This window comes from Mercenaria mercenaria, chromosome 11 (genome assembly GCF_021730395.1).
Source record: "Mercenaria mercenaria strain notata chromosome 11, MADL_Memer_1, whole genome shotgun sequence".
Classification (NCBI taxonomy): Eukaryota; Metazoa; Mollusca; class Bivalvia; order Venerida; family Veneridae; genus Mercenaria; species Mercenaria mercenaria.
Window position 1 is genome coordinate 62,152,234 of NC_069371.1, and position 16,724 is coordinate 62,168,957.

General features: G+C 34.3%; 1 protein-coding gene and 1 long non-coding RNA gene across 2 annotated transcripts; one reads left to right on the forward strand and one right to left on the reverse strand.

Moving 5' to 3' along the window:
- Positions 1-650: 650 nt before the first annotated feature.
- Positions 651-4,741, forward strand: LOC128546608 (cobalamin binding intrinsic factor-like). The gene is made up of 4 exons (XM_053517551.1): positions 651-931; positions 2,559-2,732; positions 3,134-3,258; positions 4,578-4,741. The coding sequence occupies exons 1-4, from the start codon at positions 873-875 to the stop codon at positions 4,694-4,696; spliced, it is 477 nt and encodes a 158-aa protein (XP_053373526.1). The 5' UTR covers positions 651-872; the 3' UTR covers positions 4,697-4,741.
- Positions 4,742-8,026: 3,285 nt separating this feature from the next.
- Positions 8,027-16,481, reverse strand: LOC123532963 (uncharacterized). The gene is made up of 5 exons (XR_008366074.1): positions 16,381-16,481; positions 13,036-13,096; positions 12,349-12,480; positions 12,063-12,187; positions 8,027-9,364 (listed from the first exon to the last, which is right to left on the reverse strand). It is a non-coding gene; the product is annotated as an uncharacterized LOC123532963 (long non-coding RNA).
- Between the last annotated feature and the right edge of the window lie 243 nt (positions 16,482-16,724).

Consider the following 16,724-nt stretch of genomic DNA (forward strand, 5'->3'; position numbering starts at 1 on the left):
GGCAAGTGATTCTTTCTTTGCGACCAGTGCAGGCTGATCATGGTCTGCACTGTTCGCTATTCAGTCAGTAAATTTTCAGTGAACACCCCTTCAAGTACTAAATGGTACTGCCCAATTTTGATGATGGACCAGTCCATTTTAAAAATTTAGCAGGCTAAAGGTTAACCAAATATTATCTTAAACTAATCGGCAGTTATACAGTGTTTAATTGTTAAATTTTCAGTAAATTTTCTTCCGTTAATTGTTACGTTTACAATAACAGATTTACAAGTACTTTAAGGTTACCAAATGATATCAACGTAATTAAACTATTGAAATAATTATCACGCAAATTCAAGGCAGAGATATGATTAATAGTCATGGAGAGGGTACACTTTGTCTATAACTGTGTTTTCCTTTTGTAAAATGAGGACATTAACCCGTGCTATATAGTTTCACCTTATATTCTCTCGACCTGACTTGACCGTTTTTAACGAAATACAGATATGTTTCCTTTTGCAGTATTATACCATATTCAAATATTTACAATCCGCAGAAAGAGTTCATGTCCCAATCTGCAGTAATTTATGGATAACTGGTGTGTTATTAAAACAGTATTGTGTTTGATTTGTACAATTTGTAATGATTAACTAATTCGATCATCGGCCGTATAGGATAGGCGATGCACAGGTGAATGATATATAGAGCGAGTACCTTTTCTCTTTGTCCTGGATAAAACTGTGACCTATTGATAAAAACAAAAATATGTAAAGATCATATGCGAACTAATTAAATAGAACAACACTTAATATGATAAGTACTCAAAATTACCACAATACTTATATTATATCGTTCAAAAATATCATTTGTCTTCTAAAAATTAGTAAAATACGATGTTAAAATTGTCTGTTCTAGGCGTTGCGTTGATCGCTTTGGCAGCTTGGACCGAAGGGTACGTAAATATTGTATTTTTGCTACTCGTTTCTTCATATAATTGTAGAAATTAAAAATATATTGTTAAATTCATGTTATTGACGCTCAAAATTGATTGACCGTGTTTTGGTTCGTTTCTATAAGATTTGTATTTTTATCTTAAAGGCACAATTTTTAATGTAAAAGTATAATAATTATATTATGTAAAAGTCTTAAAATTACTACAAAGACTAATCATTATTCAATATGGAATGTGATGTTATTGTTGTTTCCAGTGAATTCATCTGCTTATATGAATGTGATGTTATTATTTATTTCGCTTATATGAATACGATGCGAAGACGCGATATCTTCCCGCCATCACAACTTGTTATTGCTAATCCACAGGGTGAAGGGGCGTCACACCTGCATATTGGAAATGTACATGAAATATCCTCTTTGTTTGTTTAAAGAACGTTCACATTTTAAAATCAAAGTAAAAATACATCGTGAAATATCGTGAAATGTACTTAAAATATTGCTGGACTACAAATGCTGTATTTTTACTGGCAGGCATAATAATATTTTGAAATAAAAATAACGAAAACGTATTTAAATATAACCATATTGAAAATAAAAATCATTTTGTAGCAGTATCCCCTGCATATTCTGATCGGCGATAAAGGGTAAATATAACGATACTATTACAATCATCTATGTATAGTTAATTCTTTAAGAACTTTTAAACATCAAAGTTGATTAATGTTAGATTCTGAAAAATCGATTAATTGTTTTTAATAGTTTAAACAAAAATATTTAGTTTATTGTATAATTGAATTCTACATGTACAAACATAACTTTTCTAGTCAATATGATAAGTTTAAATACACGAATGTTTATACATTTCACATTAAAATACTAGGGCAAATGGTTTAGCCATATTATGTTTATCAGTGTATTTTCTATTTCGCTGTATGCCAAATCGGAAACTGTGTGTAAGTATATAAAAAGTGTAATTGTGTTCTGTTTTTTAATGTTTGAAATAACATTTATATTACAATTGTGTTGGAAACAAATCATTTATAAAAATGATAATATTAGAATAATTAACAAATAATCAAAGCCTCCGAGTGGTTTGTCCTCTAATTTATCATGGTCAAAGCCTCCGAGTGGTTTGTCATCTAATTTATCATGGTTCAGAGTTCAGATATGCAGAAAATGAACCATTAGGGCGTGAACACGAGTGGTTTAATATCTAAGCATTTGAACGATGAACCGTGGAAAATTAGACGACAAACGACAAGAAGGCTTTGATTGTTTTCATTCTTACATGACCATTCTTTTTCTTGGGGGTAAAAATTATACTGGGCTTTATTCATTTTGGTATTATTGAACCGGACGTCATGCGGCAATTTGACGTCATATTGTTCTCTTACCGGTTCGAGCGGCAGCCGTTGTTTTTCGTAGAATATACAGAGCTTGCCTTTCTTCTTTGTTAAACTGGCCATTATGTCGAGCCATGCCAGAATGGTGGGTTTTATAAGTGGACTGATGTTACCGCCGATATCTGTGATATCCCTTTATTGTTTGTTCGCTATTTTATTGGACAATTCAAAGCACGAATCTTTTATACCACATCTGTTTTAGTTTGTTGTTTACATTTTCAGAAATACTGGCTGTAGAAATGGCATGGTATGCATGGAATCGTTCACGTATACAGTTACTAACCACCTGATTTGGCCATATTTCAACAATTCCATTGCATTCAAAATAGACGGAAACAAACCTGTCATTCATTATATGCAGCAAGCTTGCGAAATGGAGCCGAAGCAATTTATAAAGTAAATGACAAATATTTGCATTTCTATAACTTTTTAAACAATGAAAAACTGATTTGACAGTTCCATTTGCGTTGATCTTTCTTAACTTCTAGAGTTGTTTTACTCTGTAAAAGTAAATGTTGGCATCTGAAATTGTAACAAAAACCGTTCTATGATCGTCACCTACGCTCAGTACTGGTTAGAATGGTTGGCAGTGGCGTTGGTCCGGATCCAAACTGTCTGTGGTAATGTTGAGCGAAGCTATCTGTGAGAAATGAGTGAAGTCTGTTGTAACACGTGTAACATAATGTTCGGCAGTTAGGGAGATAACGTTTACTATGTCATAAAAGACAAAAATTTTGGACGTAGTGTTTGTCACATGACTACTTTAAAACAACTGATATTGAATTTTTCCTTCGCAGTTTCACGGCAACATATTATCACCAATATGGTTACTACATCGATGCAATAAATGGCATCCGTGATAATTATTACAACAATGGAACATACTGGGAGTTCTGGAATGCCACTACCGCACTAAATGTCGGTAAGTAGCAGTATAATACAAGATTTTAGTGTGTTACTGATTTGGTGCGTACTTGATTTGTGCCGGTTATTTTTAGTTCTCTTTTCCAGAATAATTCTAACAACTTACGTCCAAGAGGATTCACTTTCTGTTTACATATTCACTTTTAAGAAACCTAAGAATATTTTAACATGATTCATTGGCATTGTTAAATGTTTCAAATCTTGAAAATTCATATACGGTAAAATCTCGGCATCTTGAATTCCGGCGGATCGACCGTTTTACTTCGAGATTAACCGAAATTCGACTTATAATGGTATTTTGTGCACGTGTTTTTAGGACGATACTTAATAATGTCTTCGAAATAGCTGGAATTGTGAGATTAGCAGGTTCCAGGTATTGTGTTTCAACTGTGTATTTGAACCATTTGTCATTACATCGTTGTATATAAAGGCACACCCGATAGTATCATTTACGCGTCTTTACATGCATAGCGTCATTCTTGTTATCATACTTTATCTAGCAGTAACTCGAAATAACTATGTAGAATTGTAGATGAAAACCCAATGTTTTAGAGAATATTAGGTAAGAAACGTTCTGAACAAACGTTTATTCGGTTAATCCATCCTGAGGCTCTGACATGTCTATCCCACACTTAGGTGCTGCTTGCTTCTTTGTAGTAAGAATCACGGATAAATGACTCGTAAATCTACAAACATTTTTTCTTAGATTAATACAGTCTATTGCTGTGACCTTTACAATATGTGGACACCGTTTGATTGTCCTTCAAATTCATGAATACTTTTCTAAAAGGGAGATGATAAGGTTTGGCATATAATACAAAATTAGTTCCCCAAGATGTGGTTATTTTTGTTTCATTTTGTTGATTTTGTTTTCAGCTAGTTACACACACACACATACACAAAAGAAAAACATATCTGTATATTAGAATTTGTTTTCTTTAAAACAAATATGTCTCTATCAGTTTTGTACATATGATCGTAGTTATCTGATGTCACAGAATGACGTTTTTCTGTGTCAGAATGTATTCAAATACTCAACGCATCAAAACACAAAATAATTGTACATATTGTGTTTTTAAGCTTTGAAATGATTTTTTTTCTAGTTTTCTTGAGGGTCGTCTCACTTTAATGTTAATGTTACTCAAACTTTACACCACAACCTTTCATTTTAATTGTTGATATTTGAAACGTACATATAGTTATAGTATTCAAGAAAGTTATATGAAAATATCTCTATCAGAAATAAACTGCGAGATGTACTTTCAAAATTCCTGGTTTAAGGTTGTTACCAGTAAATTTGATTGTTATCTATTCCAGGTGTAAGCTACTACATACCAAGCCCAGGTGATCGCGTGTTGCTAAAATTTACTGTTGATTCCAGTAAACAATCAACTAAAAGACACTACAAAAGAACGGCAAATGGGAGATTATCTTAGAATATTATAAAATGTCTGAATCACATTAAACTTTAAAAACACTGACTTTATTCTTTAGTTATATATAGGATACTTTTTTATCAACCCCTCTCTCCTCGACCCCAAAACATTTTTAGGAAACTTAGAGTTGCCCAAGGTACATCTGTCCGTCCGTGCACCCTTCGGTTCGAATTAAAATTTTGTGACGTGCATATCTAAGAAGAAATTGACATAGAGTCACCAAACCTCATAGGATTGTTAATCAGAATGTGAAGTTGTGCATTGGGACTTTGGTATGGATTTCACTCAGCCAGGCCAGAGTTACGGCCATTGACTTAGTCAAAAATATGCATAAATAAAAGTATATGTTGAAAGCACCTAAAATTTATTTGACCTAGAGTCATGATACATTAGGGAATTATTATATAGCATGCGGGGTTGTGCACCTGATATTCTGTTTGGAATTTAATTGCCATACCAGAGTTATGGTCCTTGACTTAGTAACAAAATGTGTAAAACCCTTAAAAGTCGAATATAGACTTTGTGTCTGAAATAATTAGTCCTCCACATCTGATTCATGTGGGGAAGTTGGCAGTTACTTGCGGAGAACAGGTTTGTACTGGTACAGATTCCAGGAACACTGGTTAGGTTAACTGCCCGCCGTTACATGACTGAAACACTGTTGAAAAACGGCGTTAAACCCAAAACAAACAAACAAACAAAAGACCTAGAGTCATGAAACCGTACTGGAATATTGTTCAGCATTATTTAGCATGTGAATTTATGCACCTTGTTTTGTTTGGGATATGCATTAAGGGCCTAAAAGCTTGTGTCGTACGTATCTCAAAAGTGATTTGACTTGGAGTAATTATAGAAATGTTGTTAAGCATATGAAGCTGTGCCCATAGACTTTTATAAGGAATTTAACTCATCCAGTCCACCTCTTTCAATTTTTTTATCTTGCTTTTCTTGACGAAGTTTTGTAGTACCCATACCCACACCATTCCTATACCCCATAATGACACATACGCCCCCACCCTCCTCCTCCCCAAGGTAATTTGAAAGTTTACTCAGCATACATTGTCAACAAGTAACATATGACCGTACAATAAGAGGAAAAGTTTTCACTTTTTTCACCAAGGTATTCTGTATAGCCCAATCCGTTAAATGTGGAATTTGCATATTTTTTTTCTTTATGTTTACATGTGGTTTTCCTCACTGGCACCAGACAAGAAAGAAAATGCCTCTGTACATGTTATACCCTACCCCTAGGTATTCTATAAGAATCATGGTCATGGACGGGAAAATATACTTACCCATTTCAATCGCGCATTACGTATCTAAAACGCGCAGTTCGGTAAATGTGTGCTGTAGATATTGAACAAGCGGTAATTTGTCTTCCATTGTGAACAAGTCACTTTTCTTCAATATTTCTTATATGAGAGAAACAACGCGTTGTTTATAGTTTTTTCAATATACATAAAAAGCTTCCTTGAACTTCCCTAGTGAAGTTCCGGTCTAGATTATAGACACACCCTGATTGGCTGATGTGAAAATGTATGTCAGTCGTGGTTTAACTACACGTGTTCGCTAATATGTGTATGTGCAGCATAAATGTGCAATATGAATTTATTCAACAGTACAGATGTAAGCCAATGTATGACTTCAAATTCAAAGTCATATATAAGATGAATTTCATACATCATTTCGAGTTTTATTGTTAAACTGTGAATATTTTGCATTCTGTTTTTGTTTGTTTACATTTCGCCTAACATGTGCACACTGCTGTGACCTCTAGACCGGATGTTCATTAGGGGAGTTCACGCAAGTTTTTCTGTAACGTTAACGAAAGCATAAAATATGTGGAGTATCTCTGCAATATAAAATATTGAGACAATGTGACTGGTGCACGATGGAAGATAAATTATCCCTTGTTTAATATGCTGGGTACCCATTCACCGAACTGCACGTTTTAGGTGAGAAATTTACGGTTGAAATGGATAAGTGCACTTTCCCGTTCACGACCATGGTTCTTATAGAATATCTAGGGGTTGGGTATAACATGTACAGAGGCATTTTCTTTCTGGTCTGGTGCCAGTGGTTTTCCTTTAACGATAAACAACTAGCACTTCCGGGAGTAAAATGTTGTTGTTGTTGTTAGAATTTTAGTCAAATCACGACAATTATGGTCGTACGGAGACATTTTATCTTTAAAGAGTTGATAAAAACACTGAGTCGCCAATCTAGGAATTATTTCAGGCATGAATGAGCATCTTGTAAGAACCACTGACTTTCCGCCAGCCAGCTGTCACGAACAGATCCATTCAAACGAACTTTGCTATTATTTGCTTGGTTGAATTCTCTGTTTTGAAAGGATCTTTTTAAGCATTTCTTAAACTTTCACAATCGTAAAGTGTCGTGTGGCTGTCGCAAAAAGCCTCCCCGCACTAGCTATATGTGATTATTGAGTCCAATTAATATCACAGAGTTTATTCAATATCAATGTAATAGAATTCCACTTTTTGTTGTTATTTGACGTTGGAAAGAAAGTAAATTTATCTAGCAAAGACACTAGGAACAAGGGATAAATATGCCAGCAACTCTATATTAAATGCACTTTTGACAAAACATTTTGAAATCATTTCACTTTTACTAAAATACTCGGTAAACCAATTAGTATGGGTCGTTTTGCATTAGAATGATCATTGCAAGAAAATGTCTGTCATTCCTTTGCATTAAGTTAAAAATGTTATACACTTGATGAAATTATGGGCAAGGGCGTCTTTCAAGCATAGGCTGGTTGCACTTCATTATTTGCTTCTGTCATTTTGGTCTCTCTAAATGAACCGCGTCTAAAATGCTGGTATTTCAAAAGTAGCCACTGTGCCCTGACACTGACTTAGATGTGAAAAAAATACGTTTGTGATATTATATAGCTACTGTTTTACTATTATTATGATTAATAATGAAAAAAAGAAATACCACTTAATCACAATTGAAGACGTTTTGTTACATTGAATATTGTTTGGAAGGGTAATAGTAAATATTCAAAACATTCATTTCGTAAACAAAAAAGTTTAGCATAAACCAAGATATCGGAATCAAAACAAGAAAACCTGGGTAAGACAGAATTATAATTTGACCTAAAAATATTATATTTATCGATATCAAATATTAAAGTCTAGATAAGCCTTAAATAGCTACTTATTACATATTCTTAATCAGCGGTTTTAAAATTGTCAAAAAATATGTCCTAGTCCGCTAGAACATAACAAGTTGCAAGATTGCCATAAGATATCGCTTCCTTAGGAATACTAGGGCATAATGTTATATAAATAACAACCTACAAAATTCAAAAGGACTTTAAACACTTTATTAAGAGTTCACACAAAAAGAAAGACATCAAAATCTCAAATTCAAAACTAAATGAATAAAAAATCAAGTTAAATGATAACATGATAACATGAAATTTTGTTTACAATATCAAACAGTGGGAATAATTAATACCAAACATAGATAATAAATGGAAAGTCCGATATTATATTCTTTTGTATTCCTTTCTAAGAGGGTCAAAGACATCATCTCCGCTTTGTATTCGAATTGTACTTACACTTTTCTCGAATGTCTTAATCGTAAAATAATTATTATCTTTTATCGTATTGACATGTACATGTATTAAAATAAATGAATTTAATAAATACTCGTATTACTTGGAACATAGTATCAAATTGGATATAGTAACAAATATCTTTTGACAACAGCAAGCTGTCCTTAATCTTTTAACATGTAATATATATTGTTGTTGTCAATATTTTAATAAACAATTACATGTTCAAAATTGTTTGATACGTGTTATTTAAAGCACAATATAGCATGTTAACATTAAATACTAGTATTTTAAAAGTATTCAGCATAGCTGAAAATGATATTATTTCAACCCTCGCGTCAAGTAAACATTTCATCGTGCATATTTTTAAATTGTACATATGTCAATTAACATTTCGAATTTTGGCAAATATGTATTAAAGTCACCATAATGTTTTGTCATTAAGTAAATAAGCAACACAAAGAGTACTTCCTTTACTATTAAACAAAAATTCGTCATAATCGTTCTGGGATATATGAGAGAAAAAGAAAGGATTATGCTGTTCGATGAAAGACAGCCTATGGTCGTATGAGTTTCTATAAGTCACAAGGTTAGATTAAAATACGATAATGAGCAAAACTATGCATTTCGTTAAAAAATTAAATAACCACTATCACTTGATTTCGTAAGAGTAGACCACCTGCAGGCTCCTTCCTTCCTATATATAACATCTTGTTGACATCAAATGGAAGACTATTTGTTAGCAAATGTTAGAAGCACTTGTACCCAACCTATTAGCTTTCATTGTATCTTTATTGTTTTGTTTCATCACATATATGTTTATATTAGCTATAAGATATGACAATGACTCGATGGGCTCTGAGACGTTAGCACACTGACATTGTAATATAACCAGCGGTATTAGTAGGCTAACAACAGAATTACAGTAGTATAAGATACATGTATAAAGTTTGTTATAACGCTCATGGCACACGATATTCTGACATCAAAACGCTAATGGTTTTCACATGTCTCTTCTTTCTCACTTCTAACTAGCTCAAATACAAGTTCGTCTTTATCTATTGGGATATAAGTACTGACGCCTGAAAAATGAAAAAAAAGATAGGATATAAATACTGACTCCGGAAGAAAATACAAGATTGTTTAAATTTCAGTTATATCATCTCTTGACAAGTTATACACTGCATTAAGCATGGATCAGAAAAAAATTATATATTATAACACATTCATTATTCAGACTACGCTAGAGACTAGATCACTAGCTGTCACATTCAAAAATCGGTCCTGATAATAATACGGCTGCCTCCTGATCTATCTATGCATATGTACTCGTTTTTACACGGAAAAAACTAAAAACTTCATATTACTTTGACCAGATATGTCATAAATTGTCATAAGCTAATTGATTATAATTACAATATATACCTTTCTATTGATTTGGTATTATTTCATGTTTGTTGGCATATGGCTTAAGCCCATTTATCAATGTTCTAGTGTAAAGAGTGTTCTGAATAGCTAAAATGACAAGGTAAAAGAAATTCATAAAAATACCTAGTAATTTCACTTAATCCGATTATATTCGTTATTATCTTGAATTTATCATACTTCAGATTATGTAAAACTAGCTATATATTTCGGAAAGGTCTTTTTAAATTACAAGAAAGAAGTCACTGAAAGGAATAAATAACCAGTTTTTTTATCAAGGCCAATAGCTATGGTTGACCTCTACTGGCTAGCGTCCTACAACCGGACACCTTTGGAATATTTTTCACGATAACTCGGGAAATAGATACATGTAGTAGTTGAAATTTTACGTGCACAAAGCTAGGTTCTGCTCCCAACTAAAGAGCTGATTTGTTTACTTATAAAATTAGGTCAAGTACTTTTCGAGGCCTGAACGAAGGGCCACCAAATCACGTTGTTGTAAGGTCTTACAGTACCATGTTTCTGGACAGCGAGTTGTCACTTTATTGATTTTCAATTTACGTTCAACATGGAATTAAACTTTATTTTCAACCAAGGGAAAGTAGTCGTAGAGTGTCTGAGTCATAGAATTTTACGAATTACCTCTCTTGAATCTGTAATTTGATCGTATCACTCCCGATCAAAACTTTTTTAAGTGAATATTTTGATATGAAAATGTGTTTTAGGGTGTATTAAAATCATGCATTAAATTATCAAAGCTGTATTTCCCTGGTTTAAGTGCTCACTAAATGTCTCGTCTGCTTACCTCAAACTTGCATGGGAGGCGGGACCTCATGGAAATACTGCGCATTCGCATTGTGCCATTTCCGAATTACCCCGACATGTAAACATGCTCCGTGAGTGCAGACGAAATGAAATTTAGCATTTCTTGTAAAATACTTAAATTTAACTGTTGTAACTTCGCTTTGTTGTTGAAAATCAAGCTTCCGTTTGATCGTGAACAGATTAACCAGGTTAAAGACCGAAATAAAGCGTTCACGGGACTGTCCGGTTTGGTGGTCGCTAGCCAGTAGTACAAAGAAGTTTTACTTCATTTTATACAAAATTCTCTGCTTGAGATCTGTGAAATTATGACGTCAAATTATGATGTCAAATTGCCTCATGGCGTGTAGGTCATTACTTCTCGGAGCAATGAAGTTTAGTATTATCAACATCGAGGTTAAATTCCCACATATTTGAACTCTGAACCGTGGTAGATCAGATGATAAATGTTGCTAAGGTCTGGATCATTTCATTAATAAACCATGCTAGTATGATATGATTATTGATCATTTTAAAAGCAAAACACTACCTTGGACATATTGCACGAGACCTTCTCTTGAATATTTTACAATGGTGAAAAAGGCATATTATGTGCAGCAAATCAAAGAGTTTCATTGACAAGAATCCTCATGCAACATGCGTGGTAAGTTTTTTATTTATCTATTTTCCTACTTTCTCACATAAAATAGTATCCTGTCCAATGAGAGTCTAAAATCAAAACTGATGTCTCATTTCTATTTACAGATGTAACAGTTTCTATCTTACGGATGGTATAGTTTATAGTCACTTCAACACGTGATAGCATATTCCAAGGTTCCTATTTTTACAACCAATTCCTACTTCGCACCTTCTCATATACTTGCAACTGATAAATGTTTTGAAATTTTTGATATCGAAAAAGGCTACATTTTCAGAGGAAAGTACCCCAACAAAATTCCTTTTTCTTTTACTAATAAAGATAGTAGTTAGTAGATCCTCGGAGTTAAGAAAGGTATTATATTGATGATATTGTCATATTAATCTTTAGCCTGCTGGCGACAAGTGACCAGTGTAGACCAAGATCAGCCTACACATCCGTGCAGTCTGATAATGGTATGCACCGTTCGCTATTCAGTCGGTAAATTTTCAGTGAACACCCCTTTCAGTCATGAGTGGCACTGCCAAAACTGAATGAAAGTCCAGTCCGTTTTTGAAATTTAGCAGGCTAAAGGTTAAAAGAGAAATCGGAGAAAAACCTTTATCAAGAAAAAGATGCTTCAAATAGTAGATCTATGATATGAAAAAAGGCCTTATTACTAACTGTATGGCTAGTTTTAGCACATTTGTATATAGCCAAGACGCGCCTTTTTGAATAGTGAAACTATAACAAATGATTACGTATAGTATGACTGATAAATCAGCAACGAATATGAGTGTCGGAACAACATTGCTTTTAAACAAATTAATAATTATATTGAAAGAAGAATATGTCCAGCTGAAAATTAATCTAATATCATAGAATTAATATATCAAGAACAGCTAAATAGCTTTTACCGACTGTAATTTCTCCATACTGGTTGTACATTTTCCAAGATGTTCTGTCATTATCCCAGTCAGAAGTCACACCATTAAAGGAGTTCATGAAGTAACCCAGGTCACCAAAGTACGTTCCTGTAAATCTTAAAATGAGATTTTATGTTTCAATTAGTATCAAATTCTGTGTTTAACCACTTTTAATTATATATTTTGTCTTTTTTCTACGCTATTAGACTTTTAATGAATTTAAAGTATTAAGAACCATATGTTGCGTTGGAACAAAACTATTACATAGAAAAGGTACCTGAATCCTTGTTGATTCCTCGCAGCTGACTCTAGGTAACGAATCAGTGTCTTGCGGTCTTCAATGACTTGTGTAATGGTGTGGCAAAAGTTTGGCTCAAGCAAATTATTCCTGATGGTTATTTTAAATGTCCTGAAAATTGAAAGGATGTGCATTTGTTGGTTTAAATTCACACCTACTATATTTTATGCTGTTTGGCGACTTTCCAGATTCCCATAATAGAGGAAGACCCTAGGTGTCCCTCGGGGCATCATTTCAGACACGGGCACCTAGGTAGAAACACCGACCTTCCGTACGCAAGCTGGATGGCGTCCCCGCATAAACAAATTTTACATCCCAAGTAAGGTTTCGAACTAGCAGCGATCAGGGGCGAGTGTGATTCAAAGTCAGAGACCTTAAGCACTTGGCTACGGAAACCCCGTAGATATATACGTTAAGTTTACCTTATATTTTCTGATATTTTGTCGTTCCAACATCGCGAGCGCGCGCGCGCACGTGTGTGTATGTTTCAAACTGTGTTTTCCGCTAAAGTCAACAAACAACACAAAAGCTAATAAATATATTCAATAACGTATTCTTTCAACTTGAAACTATTTCTATAAGGTTATGTAAAATTTAAAGAATATATGAGTATGTGAAAATCTAAAATGGTGTATATCCAATCAAAATTATCCATACATTACTTACCTCGAATCAGCTAATTCGAGCACAATTGTGTCATCTTCTTGAGGAATATAGCTACTGACACCTGAAAGATTACAGTTCTTTAAAATGATGAAATATATGTATATATAAACTCTATATGTTGTACTACTCAGACGCGTTTTATAAGCTTTCTGCAATTAAACATTCCTAAAGATTTGTTATAAAATGGTTAAAATATTTTTCTATTAGTAGGTGCCGTGCAGAGGGCATAAGACGTGTTCCCGTATTAAGACCTAGCGTTGTTACATTTTCTGGTCTTTTGGGATTACGAAATCCTTTCAATCTTAAGTATAATTGAGTTCCGCTTAAATAGAATCAATGTAACAGTCTGCAGTCATTTTGTTTGTTGCATTTTATCAGGATTACCACGTGACTTTTCAGTATTGTACAAAAGGGGTAATAATTCGATTTAGGTAACATTTTTGCAAACCTATTTTTCTTTTACTTGACGGATTATGATAAGATATAAAGCGTCGAAGACAGGAAAACTAGTGCTTCCTTTTGCATAAAGCGTCAGCCACACATTCTCAATGCTTTCTTCAAACTTCGCCCAAATGTCATTGTAAACGTTACCTACACATTTGGTCAGTAAAAACATTGGGCAAAGTGTTTGAGAAAAGTATTGAGAATGCCTTGCAGACGTTTTGTGCGGAAGAAAACACTCGTTTTCCTTTACTCGACGCTTTTCATATTTTCAAAATCAGTCAAGTCAAATACAAATTCATGTACCTCTCAAACCGAGTCTGTTAGCATGTTGCTTGGTTGTGATCTTTGGTTTGTGATCTATGCTTCTAAAGCCCGCCCGCTTAACTCAATAGGGAGAGCGTTGGTCTACGGATCGCGGGGTCGCGAGTTCGATCCCCGGGCGGGGCGTATGTTCTCCGTGACGATTTGATAAAAGACATTGTGTCTGAAATCATTCGTCCTCCACCTCTGATAATTCATGTGGGGAAGTTGGCAGTTGCTTGCGGAGAACAGGTTTGTACTGGTACAGAATCCAGGAACACTGGTTAGGTTAACTGCCCGCCGTTACATGACTGAAATATTGTTGTAAAACGGCGTTTAACCCAAAACAAACAAACAAAACAAAACAAAATGCTTCTAAAGGAAGTTCTTATTGATTTTATTTGACATCATTTCGAATATTCGATTGATTTCTATTTTATACATCGGGATTCGTGTTAAATTTGTAAATCGGAAAGATTCCGACTGCTGGCTTATCTTATCTGGACGAGCATTTTCTCGGATATGTATAAAATAGGGATATTTGTTAATATTTAGCGATTCATACTTAATGTGGTGAATTACATTATATAAATATTGAATACCATTTAACGATTCATATTTAGAATGGTTAATAATAATATATATAAACTGAATACCATTCAGTGGCTCATACTTAAATTGGTGAATAATATTATATAAATACCGAGTACCATTCAGTTTCAAACGCTTCTTAAACACGGCGGGGAATCTCATGGTTCGCCTGATAGTACGAACGGAAAATGAATGCAGTGTCTGTCGGTTCGTCAAGAAAAACAAAGCATTTTGAATTAAATACATGACTGTTGTAATTACAATATGACCTATCATATGGCCATTGTCTTCCGGTTAATTCCTAAAATTAGCATGCTTACTAACATAACGATCACTTTTTGAATTTTGCTATCATACTCAACTGATCCAAAACGTCTTTCTATACTTATTACTATCTTCATTTGATACAAATACAAGAAAGATTTAAAAAGAAATGCTAGAAATAACCCTCTATCCGTGCATTCCACCACTATGGAAACGTCTCATGGATTCAGACATACCGAGTGTTCTCGAAAAGTATAGAAAATTGTAAAAAGTATCAACCATATGAGACAATGGCCATATGACTGGGCATGATACAATAACAACAAGGCAGTCTGAAAGACAGCTATATCCCACACCACTGTTATGGATAGTGAAAGGGTGGATGGTACTGGGTGGAAGCATTGACGTTGTTAAGTATATTTCATAATCCATCTATGACGACATCAATGAATTTGAAAATCCTTCAATGGGTTTAGGAGATACAGAGTGGACACAAAATGGAAGGCTCAAACGTTTGACCTTGAGTTGTGACCTTGACCTTGAGCCAACATGGCTGACTCATGAGTTCTGCACATCGCTTGATGAGGTGATCATTTGACCAAGGTTTCATGAAAATCCTTCAAGGGGTTTAGGAGACACAGAGCTCAAACATTTGACCTTGCGCCGACATGGCTGACTCATTAGTTCTGCATATCGTCTTAATAAGGTGATCATTTGACCCAAGTTTCATGAAAATCCTTTAAGGGGTTTAGGAGATACAGAGCGGACACAAAATCGAAGGCTCAAACATTTGACCTTGAGTTGTGAACATGACCTTGAGTCGACATGACTGACTCATAAATTCTGCACATTGTCTTGATGAGGTTATCATTTGACCCAAGTTTCACGAAAATCTTTCAAGGGGTTTAGGAGATACAGAGCGGACACAAAATGGAAGGCTCAAACATTTGACCTAGAGTTGTGACCTTGACCTTGAGCCGACATGGCTAACTCATAAGTTCTGCACATTGTCTTGAAGAGATGATCATTTGACCTTGAGTTGTGACCTTGACATTGAGCCGACATGGCTGACTCTTGGTGGGGGATTAAAATTCACGTATTTAAGTAAAAGTGTCTTGTTTTCCTCGGCGAACCGAAAGTAATGACAGCCGTTTTACGTGCGTACTATCATGTGAAGTCAAGTGATTCCCCACCGGTTTAAATAATAAGATATTTTCATGACCGGAGCAAAAATAATAATAAAAAAGTTGATCTTTCTTGCATACAGGACAGGATTTTCCCGTATTTTTGTCGGTTCTTGAGAAACTCCTAAGATGACTCACGTGCTGTAGTATATGAAAGAATGTGTAAATTCATACGCTTCTATAATCAAATAGTTCATGAAAGAAAAACAAACGTTTTTTTAATTTATGCATGGGTTGCGGATGGCAGTAATGAGCCTCGTTACCGCCTAAACAGTTACCCTGGAGTCAGATATTTCAATCCGTCCCTTCAGCCAGTGAAAGATTCTTTTATTCCTTTCTAGATTACATAATACTATAAATTTGAGGAAAATTCAAACTATCCTTAGCATTATTGAACGTTTCAACATGACTAGCCTCTATGCATTTTACAGGTATATTGGTATGAAATATAAACGCACACATAATAATGTCTGCCTGACCGACACCATTTTGTCGTCGCTAATTTACCTTATGGAGGATGAGATCATCGGAGTTTTATTAAAGTGACCATGTTACTACCTACCAACGTTCAGTTTTCCATGCTGGTTTGATATTTGCCAACTTCTCCCCTCATTGTTACCAGCGACCCTATTGATGGATTCAATGACGTAGCCCTAATCCCCATTATAATTTGCTGTAAACCTAACAGAAAAAAAAGTATTTTTAGGTATGAAAGAAATATTTTACTTCATTTAAATCCATCATTCAAGCACAATCAAGTGTGTAGCTGTGTCAAATATCCATCCCATCATACATGTTAAATATCAGCACTGGATTATATGAGATGCATTTCACAAAATACATATTTAAGATGAGAAAAACACAATGTTTCAGTACAAACAATTATATGCAAAGAATTATATCATA

What these genes read in the sequence shown, in the direction of transcription:
- LOC128546608 (XM_053517551.1), top strand. Translation starts at nt 873, where the DNA reads ATGTTAAAATTGTCTGTTCTAGGCGTTGCGTTGATCGCTTTGGCAGCT. An exon ending in GAGCCGAAGCAATTTATAAA is followed by an intron (nt 2,733 to 3,133) that starts GTAAATGACAAA and finishes TTTCCTTCGCAG; the next exon opens with TTTCACGGCAACATATTATC. An exon ending in CACTACCGCACTAAATGTCG is followed by an intron (nt 3,259 to 4,577) that starts GTAAGTAGCAGT and finishes TATCTATTCCAG; the next exon opens with GTGTAAGCTACTACATACCA.